Raw genomic sequence first — 13,468 nt, forward strand, 5'->3', positions numbered from 1 at the left:
TCCCTTCTGATACAATGTGACAAATACTCAGTAATCCAGATAAATATCATGTAATCCAGTCGTTGTTGTTATTATTGTTTCTGTTTTCGTGACACAGCCAGGTTGAACATTTTAAAACTGTTGCTAACCCTACATAAAAAGGTCAGAGACAAAAGAAAACTGATGAAACTTCACAGTATTTGTTTTATGGAGTGGTACCAAAAAAAGAGCCCACCTAACAGCAAAAATACTGTCGTTGCAAAAACTCAGAAGGCTAAAATGTTAGAATATAGATGAAAATGGACAAAATAAACACCAATGAAAGGGAGCCATTTTACAACATATACAATAAATACAGAAATCCATTGTAATAATTAAAAACACATCCTAATACAAATATGCTACTGGACAGAACCCACACTGCACAAAATCAAATACTTTTCTCTTATATCTTATTTAATTTGACCTCATCTTGTCTCATTACGTCTCTCCACTTCTGAGCTAGTGATATACCAAGTTTATAAAGTGTTTCTAATACAGTCGCAGATCCTCTTTCCTTCAGTATGCTGGAGTTTCAGGACACAAGTCCTAACAAACTATTTGTTTGCAATTCTAGCACTGTGCACCTTTTTACTAGCAACATTCAGGTGTAGCCCGTCTTTGAACTGCAAACTAAACACACCGGAAACAGAAACAATGGGGTTAACAAAATCAAGCCAGGACTGAAGTGCCAAAACTGCAGTTTCATGAATGGCCACTTGAGACAAAACATGAAACAGATGTAATGCACATAAGTTTAGAGCTATTGCTAATTTTCAACAATTGTCCCTTGTTGGGCTTACAATCAAATGCCTGTCTCGACACCATTAAAAAGCATGTATAGTAGAAAAAAAACGGGATTGAATGAATAGGATTCCCTTCATAAAAGCTATGGTAGTACATCTTTTTTTTTTTTTAATTCAACCTTTTGAAAATACTTAAAGTTAGGGTTGGTGCTGATTTGGTTAGTGGTTAGTTTGTGTCATCTACAGGGAGCTTGAGTCACTGCTAAACCGGTGCTGTCTTTGTTGATTCATGTTATCGATGCACCTTGCTCAACCTAGCTAGCATTAGCTTGCTGGCATTAGCTTGCTAGCATTAGCTTGCTAGCATTAGCTGGTAAGTTAAAACTTGTCCCTCTTGTCTAAATATGGTCACTTCTGGCTTCAAAAACTGATGGTGGTGGCTACATGGGGGGTTAACCGAGACAACAGAGTCCAGTTCCCAAAGTTTTGAAGGAATTTGGAAATGTTTCTTTTGCAATGAGCTGACGTCAGTTCACCACAGATTTCTTTCTGTGGTCACACCTACAAAATTCGAGCAATGCTCTCAAGCACTGGGTGGTTTCCGTCACTTTCCAGAGGATGGCCAGTGAGAAGACTGGATTTCAGGGATAGAGGGCTCTTACAGAGACAGGAGCATAAAAGGCATGAGAAAAGTGAATTGACGAATAATAATATTTTAATAATGATTAATATGTTTGTTGCATTTTATCCTATTTCTTGGCCACACAGCAGCTGGTTTTTCCTGCTTTAATCTTGCATTTGTTTTGTCGGTGTACTTGTAAGCTGCAGTGTGTTGGGCTCTTTGGGACTGCCAATGAAAGATTTAGGTTTTCTGTTCAAGCACTTGCTCTCTTTTGCTTAAATCATTCATGCGCACAACAAAAGCAAGGAAAATAAAAATACAGGGTATGAGAAGAAAAAAAAAGAAGAATTCGGCATGCATGATGAAGATAAAGTTTGCAAACTGAACAATGCAGCATTAAGTACCAAACCTCACATTCGATTTCTTCTTCTTCTTGGTGTTTCCCACTCTTACCACACATTTTCTTTGCTACATTTGAAGTATTCTGACCTGTAAAATCTGCAATGGGAAACCCTTTTCATTTTAAATAGGTACAAGCTGTAGACAGTTTCAGAACCAGAGGCACCTTCCTCATGCATGATTCATCCCAATCATGCATCCCATCCCACAGCCAGGAGATTTACAATTTAGAAGAAGACTGGGGACAGAGCTCACAGACACGGCTATGTTCGACTTTTTATCCAGGGCTGAAATGATCTGCCCTTCCATATTTTCAAATTGTTCAGTGGCTGCAGGTGCAGAGGAGCAGGGGATGGCTGGTTTCATACCCTTGTATGTTTACTCCTTTTAGGAGGTGCTCACAACCAACTCTCTTCATGTCCATGGGGGATTTTAACTTTAAACTTGCCCTGTCTTCTAACAGTGTCTTTGAAAAGGAGAGCAATTTCCATGCCTTTGCTAAAGTAAACTAAAACAAAAGTTTCATTTTCTACAGGAATAGACAGCATATAATTTTAAGAAAAGAGCCAGTATTCCTTGGGCCTCAGTTGCAAGAACCAAGACATGATTTAATAGCCACTGAAACACCCTGAGAATAAGCAAATAAGGACAGGATATCACCCTCAGAGCTGTCTTTCTTCACAGCTGATAGAAATCAGTTTAGATGGCTGCTACAGCATTTATTATTCTATTACGGCAGACTGTGAACAAGACCAGTAGTAGAATCGTTTGACTTCCCACCTTTGCAAGAAAAGTCAATAAAACGTCCATAGTGGATTAAACACACAAAGGAAACAATAGATTTGAATGGAGCCCGTGTGTCTGTGCAGAATTGTGTTATACCTGGAGAGTGTTTGTGACAGATGTTGACAAAAAATCAGAAACATAAAAAAAGATTTAAAAATCTATTCTCTATGCTTCTTGTCTTGCAGAGGAATCCTCATAGTCAGTGCTTTCAGAAGGAATTCTTAGGTTCAGTTTACTGATTTGGTTTCTGTCAGATAACCTTGAAAACCCCAGAACACACCTACACACACACATGCACACACACACTTCCCTTTGCCCAAACAGCTTGCTCCACTCTGCCTGCTGTCCTTCTCTCAGGGGTGAGGGTTGCAGTGCTTGGTCGTAGACGTATTGGTTGCAGTTGTGGTGGACACTGAGGGGGAGTCGGAGGTGACGGCCAGGGGGGGGCGGGGTTCAATCCCCCGACTCTTCATGAATGACAGCAGCTGGTCAGGGATCTCTGCCAGGACATCCTTAGCCAGTCGGGCCATGCTCAGGACCTGGTTCCCTGACCGGTCGATGTAGTCCCGGAAAGGAACGAACTGGATCGGAGGCAAAAGGGACTGTTCAGTTCATTTGGTGTTTGTAGGTTCCTTCAGCATCTAAGGTGCTGCTAATACGCTTTCATACAGTTGAGGAGTTGTTACTTTTAATCAAAGGAGCTTGCAAAGAAAAGCGTCTGGACTTCTTTAAGTTACTTGAAGACGTTTCACCTCTCATCCGAGAAGCTTCTTCAGTTCTAAGGTCAAATGGTGGAGAGTCCCACATTTAAACCTAGTGGGAGTTTCCCCCCACAGAGGGACAAAAGGACCCCCTGATGATCCTCTAATCGCCTGAGCCAAGGTGTGACACTGGGTGTGGGTCCCAATCAGAACTGAAGAAGCTTCTTGGATGAGAGGTGAAACGTCTTCAAGTAACTTAAAGAAATCCAGACGCTTTTCTTTGCAAGCTCCTTTGACTACGATGACCTGCATGACTGAGAACCTTCACAGACATATTACTTTTAATGTTGCAGATGTATTGACATAACAGTACATCAAGCTCAAACTGTGAGGTTTCAGATTATTATTGGTAACATTTTTTTGCTCTAAGATTGAAATATTCACAAAAAATCACACATGCACAGTAAATCATAAACTGTAAGTAAATTTTCATGTATCTGAAAATGTTGGGTTTTGCCCTGTTGTCAAGACTTTAAACATTTTTTCAACAGTTTTCAAAAATCATATATTTTGATAGTGTGGAGCTAGGATGTAAGTCTTCATCGTTGTTACTGACGACTTATGCCTCACAGGCTTTTTCCACTTCAACTGAAACACACTCAAAGGAAAACTATACTGTTTTTCCTTATTTCCTGTCCTAGACTGGGGGTGGTTCGAGCTCACAGTGGGTCATCTAATCAGAAGGTTGGTCTGCAAGCCAAATATCATTGGGCAAGATACTAACCCCACGTCGGGTGCATTCAAGTTACTCTCTCATGCATCAGGTAAGCAGAAAAGTACTAGATAAGAACCAGTCCGTTTATACTCTATATCCTATTCTAGTCGATGATGCTCATATTGAACAATAAATAATAATATCCTGGTCTTGGATCTTTCTTATGTCAGTGAAAGGAAATGTCTTTAATATTCAGGCAAACAGCTCTGATTGTGAGCATAAATAAAAGAAAAAGCTGAGATTGTTGGCTAACAAATTGCCAGTGATCATCACCAGTCTCATCCTCCTTTCTGACCTTAATTTACAAATGAATATCAAGATATATACAATATGACTTTAAAACCGGTGAATGAGACCATAAACTTATCAGAAAGGCGTTTACTCGAGACAGATCAAACATGCAAAGAGTGTTTTTCTCATAAACAACATTTGTTGACATCACTAGAATGTTTTGCAGGTAAGAAGGTTAAATAAATTTGATTGAGTTTTGATTCAGGCTGTATCCTGGACAGTTGATCAAAAATAATTCTGCATAGTTTTATACTGATAAACACCAAATAAGAGTGGATATATCTTATACAGTGCACCTGGACGATGTCTCTCTCAGCAAAGCGTCCCCTGGAGGAAACTCTGACCTCATCTCCATCCAGCTCCTCCATAGCTGAAGACAATAAAAACAACATTATATTTACTGGTATAAATATTGCATGACTTACATGTACAATGGAAAAGCTGAGCTGGAATTTTTATCCACACCCACAACAGAAAATCGTCTAAATCCAGATATATTTTTTCTAGTACGCTTAATGTTCGTGAAAATGATTAAAGTGGTAATTTTATCTCAATTATTTTGAGTAGAAATGTCTTAATTCACTCATGTTAACAACAGTTTAGTATATTTGCTTTAGATCAAATGAGTGATTGAATTCCTGCATAAAAATTATGTTTTTTTCGTTATTTATTTTTAATGGTTAGACAAGAAAATCAGACAATACATTCATACAACTTGGCCTTTAATATAGCACATTTAGCAGTGCCAACTATAATAAAATACAGCTTTAACATACAATAATATTTCCTCAGTAAGATGAGCATATGTCAAATACACCTTGCTGTTTTCACCTGTAGCTGCATTAACACAACGTCTCTTAGGACGAACATATTCTAACAGCTGAGCTGCTTTTTAACACTAAACATGTCAGTAATGTTCTGTACTCTTCCTCCAAACCAGAATAAACAAAAGCTCCCGTATTCACAAGGATTTTCCACAGTGGGTAGGTCTGCATATTTAATTTGACTTCCTCCTGCAACCTCCAAGGGATTTGTTTAAATGTATAAAACCACTACACTATGAAGCCACAGCAGTACTTAAAAATGTGGCTGAAGAAATCTTCATAGTGACAATTCAAGAAATTTTAGTGCTTCAGTTCCTTGATGTGACCAAGTTTGTAGATTTGTAAAAACCATGTTCTGTTTTCATCAAGCTCTTGTTGTGTGTGTTGACCAAATGATTAAAATAACAAGCAAACATTGTAATCTTAATACATTTTATTATATATTTGACTGAATACATACAATTCCACTCACTTGTCATATCCTGAATTAGATTAGAAATTTGGCCAAAATATTGTTGCAATGGACCAAACTGTCAGATTGGTCATCAGGGTCAATTTACACTTGGAAGGATCTCTCTAGACAAGTTGGTCCTGGGTGAGGGGCCTGATTAAGAGTAATTTAGATAAATCCCTATGATAAAAACGCACAATTAAACATGGCTACCCTACCTGGAATAATTCTGGGGTGCCAGTCTGGAGCCTGCCCTGGTGGCTGGGCCTTAGGCCAAAGCATTACGTGGGCCCACCCTTCTGTGGGCTCACCGCTCGCAGGTGGTGCTTTAGCAGTGTTGGGAAGGTTACTTTTAAAATGTATTCCATTACAGATTACAGAATACATGCCCCAAAATGTATTCTGTAACGTGTTACGTTACTCAATGACAGTAACGTATTCTGAATACTTTGGATTACTTAATATATTATCATGCTGTTTACAACTATATGAATGTACTATTGCTGTGATTTATTACTGTTACTGAAGGTCCACGGCTCCGAACCGTAGTAAAGGGACCTCTGACTAATACGGTGGGTTCTGTTTCGGCTCGTAGCCAAAAACTAGCTTTACTTTGTTGTCTGGGTCAACTTTGCTAGCGAGAGACAGAGAGAGGAGTTGAAAGGCTGCTCCAACGGAGCTTATTGTTTCAGAGGAAAACACGAACACGGTGTACAGTCGAGTCTTAATAGCTTACTTACAGCTGGGCTCGTCAGGCTCTCTTCTTGGCTGCAGTGGTTATTATTATATTTACATGCTTCCAGCTCCCGTTTCTGCTCGATGACAGCTCGTACTTTTCCTTTTTCTCCCTCCCTCGCTCACAGACACATAACAGGTACGGCAGTCCATTCTCCCTGCAGCACGGACTACACTGCCCATGATGCTACATTCTTTAGAGCTATACCTGTAGCATTCTGCCTATTAGCTTAGCACAACAACAACAACAAGGCGCTCTCTCACCCAGGAAACACGCAGAGAGAGAGCGTCACCCTGTAACCATGGCAACCGTAACGCTGCCGCCTGGAACAACAGAACGTAGCTGTCAAACAAAACCCGAACAGTCCTGACCCGCCACAATATGAAACAGGGAAGTACCGCCGTGTAATCCATTTATTTCAACAAAGTAACTGTATTCTAAATACCACCTTTTTAAACGGTAACTGTAACAGAATACAGTTACTCATATTTTGTATTTTAAATACGTAACGGCGGTACATGTATTCCGTTACTCCCCAACACTGTGCTTTAGGCATTTGATGCTAGCACTTGGTGCACAGTCGATCATAGCACTGAAGGCTTTGGAGAGGAGGTGCTGGTGTTCCAGTCCCTAGCTGACAACTCTGGCTTTAGGAACATGGAATGTCACCTCTCTGGTGGGAAGGAGCCTGAGCTAGTGCGTGTAGAACTGTGGCTGTAAGATGTCATGGTATTAACCCCAGAACCAGAAGGTTCAGATGTACACTGGTGGTGAAGAGAGCCATCAAGATAAAAAAGTAGTCCTATCCAGCTTAGGACTGGAGTAAAAATTCACCGTGAGTCCCTTGGAGTGGAATTTGTGGCCCAGCAGAGGTAGTATTACTCAGCCTGCTGGCAGATGGAGAATGGATCATCTGCCTGCATCTGAGTCATGCAAAGTATGTGGTACAACCAGCCTGTGGACCAGTTGCTGGTCTAAAAACAGCATATGTTGATCTTTGAAATTTCTTTTGTCCTCCTCCCATTCCTGTTGAAATCTGCTGTTTCAACCAAGTAGGCCCTGTGGACTCTTCCTGGTAGGACATGCCCCTGAATGTAGCATTTGGCAGATGCACATGTTATCTGCTTCCAGCAACACGCACTTAGTACTTTGGAAGACTGCATGGGAGCATGTCTAGGGTGGCTGAAAACCTCCCCCCCTGTCCAGATGCGAATATATGTTAGATGGTCACATTTGCAGGACCATAAACTATGCTTAAGGTCCGAGATGTTGCAGGGCTGTCTTACTTAACACTCTGCAACGTCGCTTGGAGGCTGAGGACAGTGTCTCTGAATTGATCGACTGGGATTGTGGCCAGCTTCTTCAGGAAGGGGTTAGGGTTAAATTGAGATGAATCGCCAATTATTATGGGCCATTTGGTCCTTGTCCATCTATTGTGACAGCTTGGTTTTCATTGCTGGCAGTACGTCAGACCTGTTTTCTGTGACAGTTGGAGTTCACCAGGGATCCTTTTGTCAATGTTCATACGTGTCCAGTTGCAGCAAAGTGGCAGATGGTCTCTGGCAGGATCAGACTTGTCAGACTATGTGGTTCTTCTGACATCATCAGGAGGTGACATCCAGCGTGCACTAGGATGATTTGCAGAGTGGCTGAAAAAGGCTGGATTGCCCACTCTGGGAGGAGTTGATATATGATGATATCTGGGTCTTGTTCATGAGTGAAGTGAGAGTGGAGCCGAAAATGACAGACAGGAACGGTTGAGTGTCAGTGGTGTGGCAGACAGCTATCGATGACCTATGGTCACATGAGGTCTTAGGTGCAAGCAGTGAAAATGAACTTCCTCCTCATCCGAGAGGATGAGGAGGAAGTTCATTTGGGAGGAGCTCAGGGTAGAGCTGTTCCTGCTCCACATCGAAAGGAGCTATTTGATGTGGTCTGAGCATCTGACAAGAGTGCCCCCTCATCGTCACCCAGGTGAGACATTCAGGGGCATGTCCTACCAGGAAGAGTCCACAGAGCAGACCCCTGACATGCTGGAGAGGTTATACCTCTTGTTTGGTTTGGGAACTAGTCTCCCTGAATGAGCTGGAGGTGCCCCTGATATTCAGAGCCAAATAAAGGGGAGAAAATGCAGCGGTGACAATGACATACTGTACAAATAGTTACCTAATAGTTAAAACATGCAGCTGTTGATTATGTGATTCTACTTTCTAAACCAGAAAACAGCTGAGGTAAAAGACCCAGCTGTACAGTGAAATTGTGTCAAGTGTTGTAGTAGGATGGGGGATCCGTCTGTTACAGACAGGAATAAATGACAATAACAAAGAACACAGCATTCATTCACTGGTGTAAGGACAGCTTTTAGTTTTACAAAAGGACCTGAAATGGGTGCATCAGAATAATAACCTTCTAAATAAATAGGTTTGTTTTTTTAACACATACATTTAAATTTTTAAATTACAGTATTACCTAATTTCATTAAAATTACTTTAACATTTGAAGCAGATAAACAAAAGAAAGTTGACTGTGCTTAAACTTAATTTAGCTCCATTATTTAGAATTTAGACAAAATTCTTAGTTAACTTTTGCCGACTGTTTAAATAATGTTTGCTTTAAACAATTTGCATTGCATACTTATTAAAAGGTTTGACGTATACATATTTTCCTACGCCTGAAACAGACGAACATTGTGACAGGACTGCTGTTATACACGTTACACTCGCACTTTCAGACAGCCTACAGAAATACTTTCACATACATATTTTCACAGCTGTAGTTTTTTTGTGTTTAATTTATAATATTAACCATAAATACTGTGAGCCAGTCAAGAACAATCTGTCTAAAATGCTGAGACAGGAGTAAAGGTTAAACTATCAATCAGCAGACTTGTGTTCTGTCCACAAACTATGAAAACAACGTTTGTGTGTAATGGGAAAGACACTGAATGGCAATGAAAATAAGATCAGCATCAAGTGTTGTAGTTTTCTGTTATTTAGTCGTGGTTTTGCTTCTATTTCTGTTTCTCTGTTTTCTTGTCGATGTGCCTCATCCCCCTTTTCTGTTTACATGTTTCCCTCCTTGTGTTTTATTCCATGTCTCCTCTGTCTGTCTTTGTGTATGTTTTTTCCAGCCTGTCTTGTCCCCTCGCCTCTCCTTTCATGTCTCATCTTAATTTTTCTGTATTTCCCTCTTTGTGTCTCCTCCCTTTGTCTCCCCAGTCTTTCTTGTTACCCTTGTGCATTCCTTCCTCTCAGCCTCGTGTCAAGCCGCTTATTCTTGTCTCCATCTTAGTGTTTCCTGTTTTACTTTGACAGTGTCGCATCCTGTGTTCAGTTTAGCTTCGTCCTGTGTCATTATGTTTATCCGCCTCAGCTGTGTTCCCCGTGTGTTTCCTCTTAAGATTTATGGGCTGTATCCCAATTCAGGGTCTGCAGCCTTAAAGGCCGCATTTTAAGGTCGATTACGTCACCGCGACGCGACGAAGGCTGTCCCAATTCGAAGGCTGCTCGAAATGCGGCCCTCAAATGCGTCCTTCATTTCCCTGAATTTCAAGGACGTGGCGGTGTAGACTTCGTGGCCCAACATATCCCAGAATGCATAGCGCGGCGGTGGGTGTGGATAATTTTGCCGAAAAAAACAGCGGATGAGGGGCACCTGAAGAGTAAACTTTAAGTAAGTACTGAATATTATGTCACTTATTTATGTGCAAATGTTTAATAAGGAAGAACATTAAAACATTACTGTTGGCCACATGTCGGCAAAGTCATGTGACATTAGTGACGTTTGTACTAACTTGGTTTTAAAGCCTTTACTTTAAAATATACGCCGTCCAATAGCTGAGCTTAATCAGAGAATGATCAAAGCTCATGTAGAAACAAACAAATGAACAAAAGATTTTCTCCTTCATTTCTGTCAAACAAAGCTGTACGAAACGTTTCCAGCTGTTAGTATCATGGTTGCTAGGCAACCTGGGCAGCGCAACGGAGGCTAGACAGTCCCATTTCACAAGCCTCGCACTTCCGGCCTTAGCGGTCTTTAAGTACGTGGCCCTTGAGGATCGTTGAGGCTGCAGACCCTGAATTGGGGTCTACAGCCTTCACACAGCCATGGTGTGAGTTGTAATTGGTCCTTTTTCAGGCTGTCTGTTAACCGTCCTTTGTGTTTCCATGTCTTCAAGTTATCCAAATATTTCCATGTCTTAGTTTTCCCAGTTTCGGTTGTATGATCAGCTCTTGCCTAGTTCATTTTCTCGTTTGGTTTATGTCTTGAATCCGTCACAATAAAGGCTCGCTTTTTTGTTACGTTCAGTCTTTGCGTTGTCTGCGTTTGGGTCCACATCACAACCTCCACACAGTCTGCAGTCCAGCCTGTGTGTTACCTTACAACAATGACATACAGCAGTGCTGTGCTAATAGAATCAGGTGACCTCTTTAATGTCACAGAAGGCTACATTGTAACAACAGAAGCATCCAGATCAGTGCCCTACCAAATGAAATTAATAAAAAATATCCTGTATACTCAGGATATGTGCTGTTAATTACACTCAAACAACTTCATAGTTAGCAGAAAGAACTCAGCGATAAACGTCGACTCACTTCCGGAGTAAACAACATTAATTACATCTCACAGGAAAAAGAGAAGAAGTTCACTTGGAGTACTTTTTGTTTTCCTTTGGACTTGTTATCTAAACAATATGCCAGACAGTTTTGTGTTGTTTTTTGTTTCCCTGCCTATATGACTGGATTCTGGTGTGTAAATATTAAGTTTGGCTGTGAAAGAACTTCATTAGGTTTATTTACACTGTTATCTCGTGAATAAAGATGACAAATATGACTATAACAGCTCCTGATTCTTCCCAAATCTTTTTGTATTTTTTCCAAATCCCAAACCTTCAACCCAAACTGATATAAACTAACACCGGTGAGAACACAAGCGCAGATCTGGCTACTGACGAGTCATTCAGTTGTCCTCAGGGACTGAAAACTATACGAGAGCAAAGCCAGTTTGGTCTTTCTGCACCACATCTGCTCCCTGTGCTCTCAAAGTGGGGAAGCAACGAGAAGAAACTGTGTAAACCAACCTCATTAGAGCTTATATAGGCCATGCGAAGTTAATATATAAAAGTGGAGGGCCGCCTGAGCCCCGCATCACTCTATTTATAGTTTGTCATCAACAAGCTGAATGAGATGAGCAAGTGACAAACAGTAATCCCAAGAGAGGTTTTTCATGTCTGAATTTAAAGCAGAGGGAAGGAAAAAAGAGAAAATAAATTAGATTAAAATAAAGAATGGAAAGTCATGTGAATAAAAGATAACATCTGAAAAAATTAAAGGAAGCAAACGAAAAAGAAGAGGAAAACAAATATAATAAAGTAAAGAGAAGAAAGTAAAAAAAAGAAAAAGGAAAGGTTAAAATGGTCAAATGCAGGAAGAAAATGTCAAGGAAACAACAAAAAAGGAAATAAATATAAAGAAATGAAAAATAGAAAGGACAAGATATGAAGCAAAGAAAAGGAGAAGATAAAGGAGAGGAACAAGGATGCTGAGTGACGGATGTTGAGGGCAGGCTGGTGGGGCTCCACATGTCACACAGCGATGGCAGATGGTGGCCGGGAGCAGAAGAAGCAAAGGGACGGCATGAGCAGAGACGCGAGAGAGAAAGAGACAGAAATATATTCAGCTAGAAGGTGTTGAAAAATGGTAGTGAGGGTTCAGCTGTGTTGGGTGATCCCAGGGAGGGGAGGAGCCCACTGAGACACACAGGCTGATAGAAAGCCTCCTGCGGCCCTGGTAACACAAGGCTGTGTGAGAGTAGATGCTCCACTGTTACTGCTCACAGTAATGTCAATGTCATGAAATATGATAGGGACCATTGTGGCTATTTCTCATGATCCGTCTGAATAATAGTGAGTAGGCAGTGATCATCTCATGCTCTGTGTCTCCTCCAGCAGTAACGCAGGACTACTCCGTCTCCACCTCCTCTGGCATCCTGTGGCTTTGTTGTTTTTCTTTTAAAAAAGTATTTTTATGCCTTTTGTTGAAGTGCATTAGCTATACAAAGAGGCATTAAAAATGCAGCAAGTACATACAAATAAATACGGCAAAACAAAGCGTCTGAACATTAACAGTGTTAGACCAGCTGATATGAATCCCATATCAGCTGGTGGCTAACTATACTAGGAGCCATTTTTAATGGCTGCTAGTCTAGTTAGCCACCACCATCCCACCTGCTTTGTAACTCAGATGCTGGAATCGAACCCGCACCAATCAACACAGGGACCTTGTGGTAAATGGACTGGTTCTTATACTTTTCTACTCTGAGCACTCAAAGCGCTTTACACAACTGCCTCATTCACCCATTCACACCATGAGTGAACGGGTGATTGGTTATTATGATTAAAGATGATGTGATAAATGTGACAAACAGACAAACAACCTTTTATCACATCTATTCATTCTATGAAACAAGCCCTTTTGTTGTTTAATATTATTTTAGTTTATTGTGCAAAAACAGGTCTGAGAAACTTTTAATTTATCAGCTGTCAAATCCTTCGCTCAACATGCTTCCCATATGGAAAAGAAATAATAAAAACATATATGATTTACTCAGGAAAGTGGCCACTTTCTCATTACTTTCATATATTTTTTTTGTAAGTATCCAAAACATACAAGTTTATAATTTTTCAAGGGATCTTATATCTGTTTTCACTCTTGTATGCTTTTCATACAAGTTTCATACAAGACAGATACAAACTTTATAAGATTTATATATATCTTTTCCATATGGGTTGGTGAAAATGGAGGAGATATAGGCTAGCTCCACGAGTCACTTATAAGCTGCAATGGTTTCCATTTTTTTGTCACACTTTTTCCTCACCTTTGTGGAACGTTCATCACGTTTATCTTCAGATCCTTTCTGGATCATTTTTTGTTCATTTCTTTGTCAAATGCCTTTGATTTTTATGCCTTGACTAGTAGCTCCGTTCTCTACTCTCTCTGGATTGTGACACTTTGACACTTGCATTTGTAGACCAGCTTTCAAAATGTCTGAGTTTTATAAATTGTCTAATTTAAGTAATTGCCTGACAGAAATCAACAAATGGTTATATGACAATTTTCT

The 13,468-nt window shown here is 40.4% G+C and overlaps 1 protein-coding gene across 1 annotated transcript in view; it reads right to left on the reverse strand.

Moving 5' to 3' along the window:
- Positions 1 to 206: 206 nt before the first annotated feature.
- LOC146519221 (copine-9-like) overlaps positions 207 to 13,468 on the reverse strand; it is a 205,727-nt gene continuing 192,465 nt past the window's right edge. The window contains exons 19-20 of the mRNA XM_085161093.1: positions 4,635 to 4,708; positions 207 to 3,152 (exon numbers count right to left, since the gene is read on the reverse strand). Of these exons, the coding sequence (XP_085017219.1) occupies positions 2,925 to 3,152; positions 4,635 to 4,708 (302 nt within the window). The 3' untranslated portion in view covers positions 207 to 2,924. The remainder of the gene's footprint in view (positions 3,153 to 4,634; positions 4,709 to 13,468) is intronic.

This window comes from Neolamprologus multifasciatus, chromosome 5 (genome assembly GCF_963576455.1).
Source record: "Neolamprologus multifasciatus chromosome 5, fNeoMul1.2, whole genome shotgun sequence".
Taxonomy (NCBI): Eukaryota; Metazoa; Chordata; class Actinopteri; order Cichliformes; family Cichlidae; genus Neolamprologus; species Neolamprologus multifasciatus.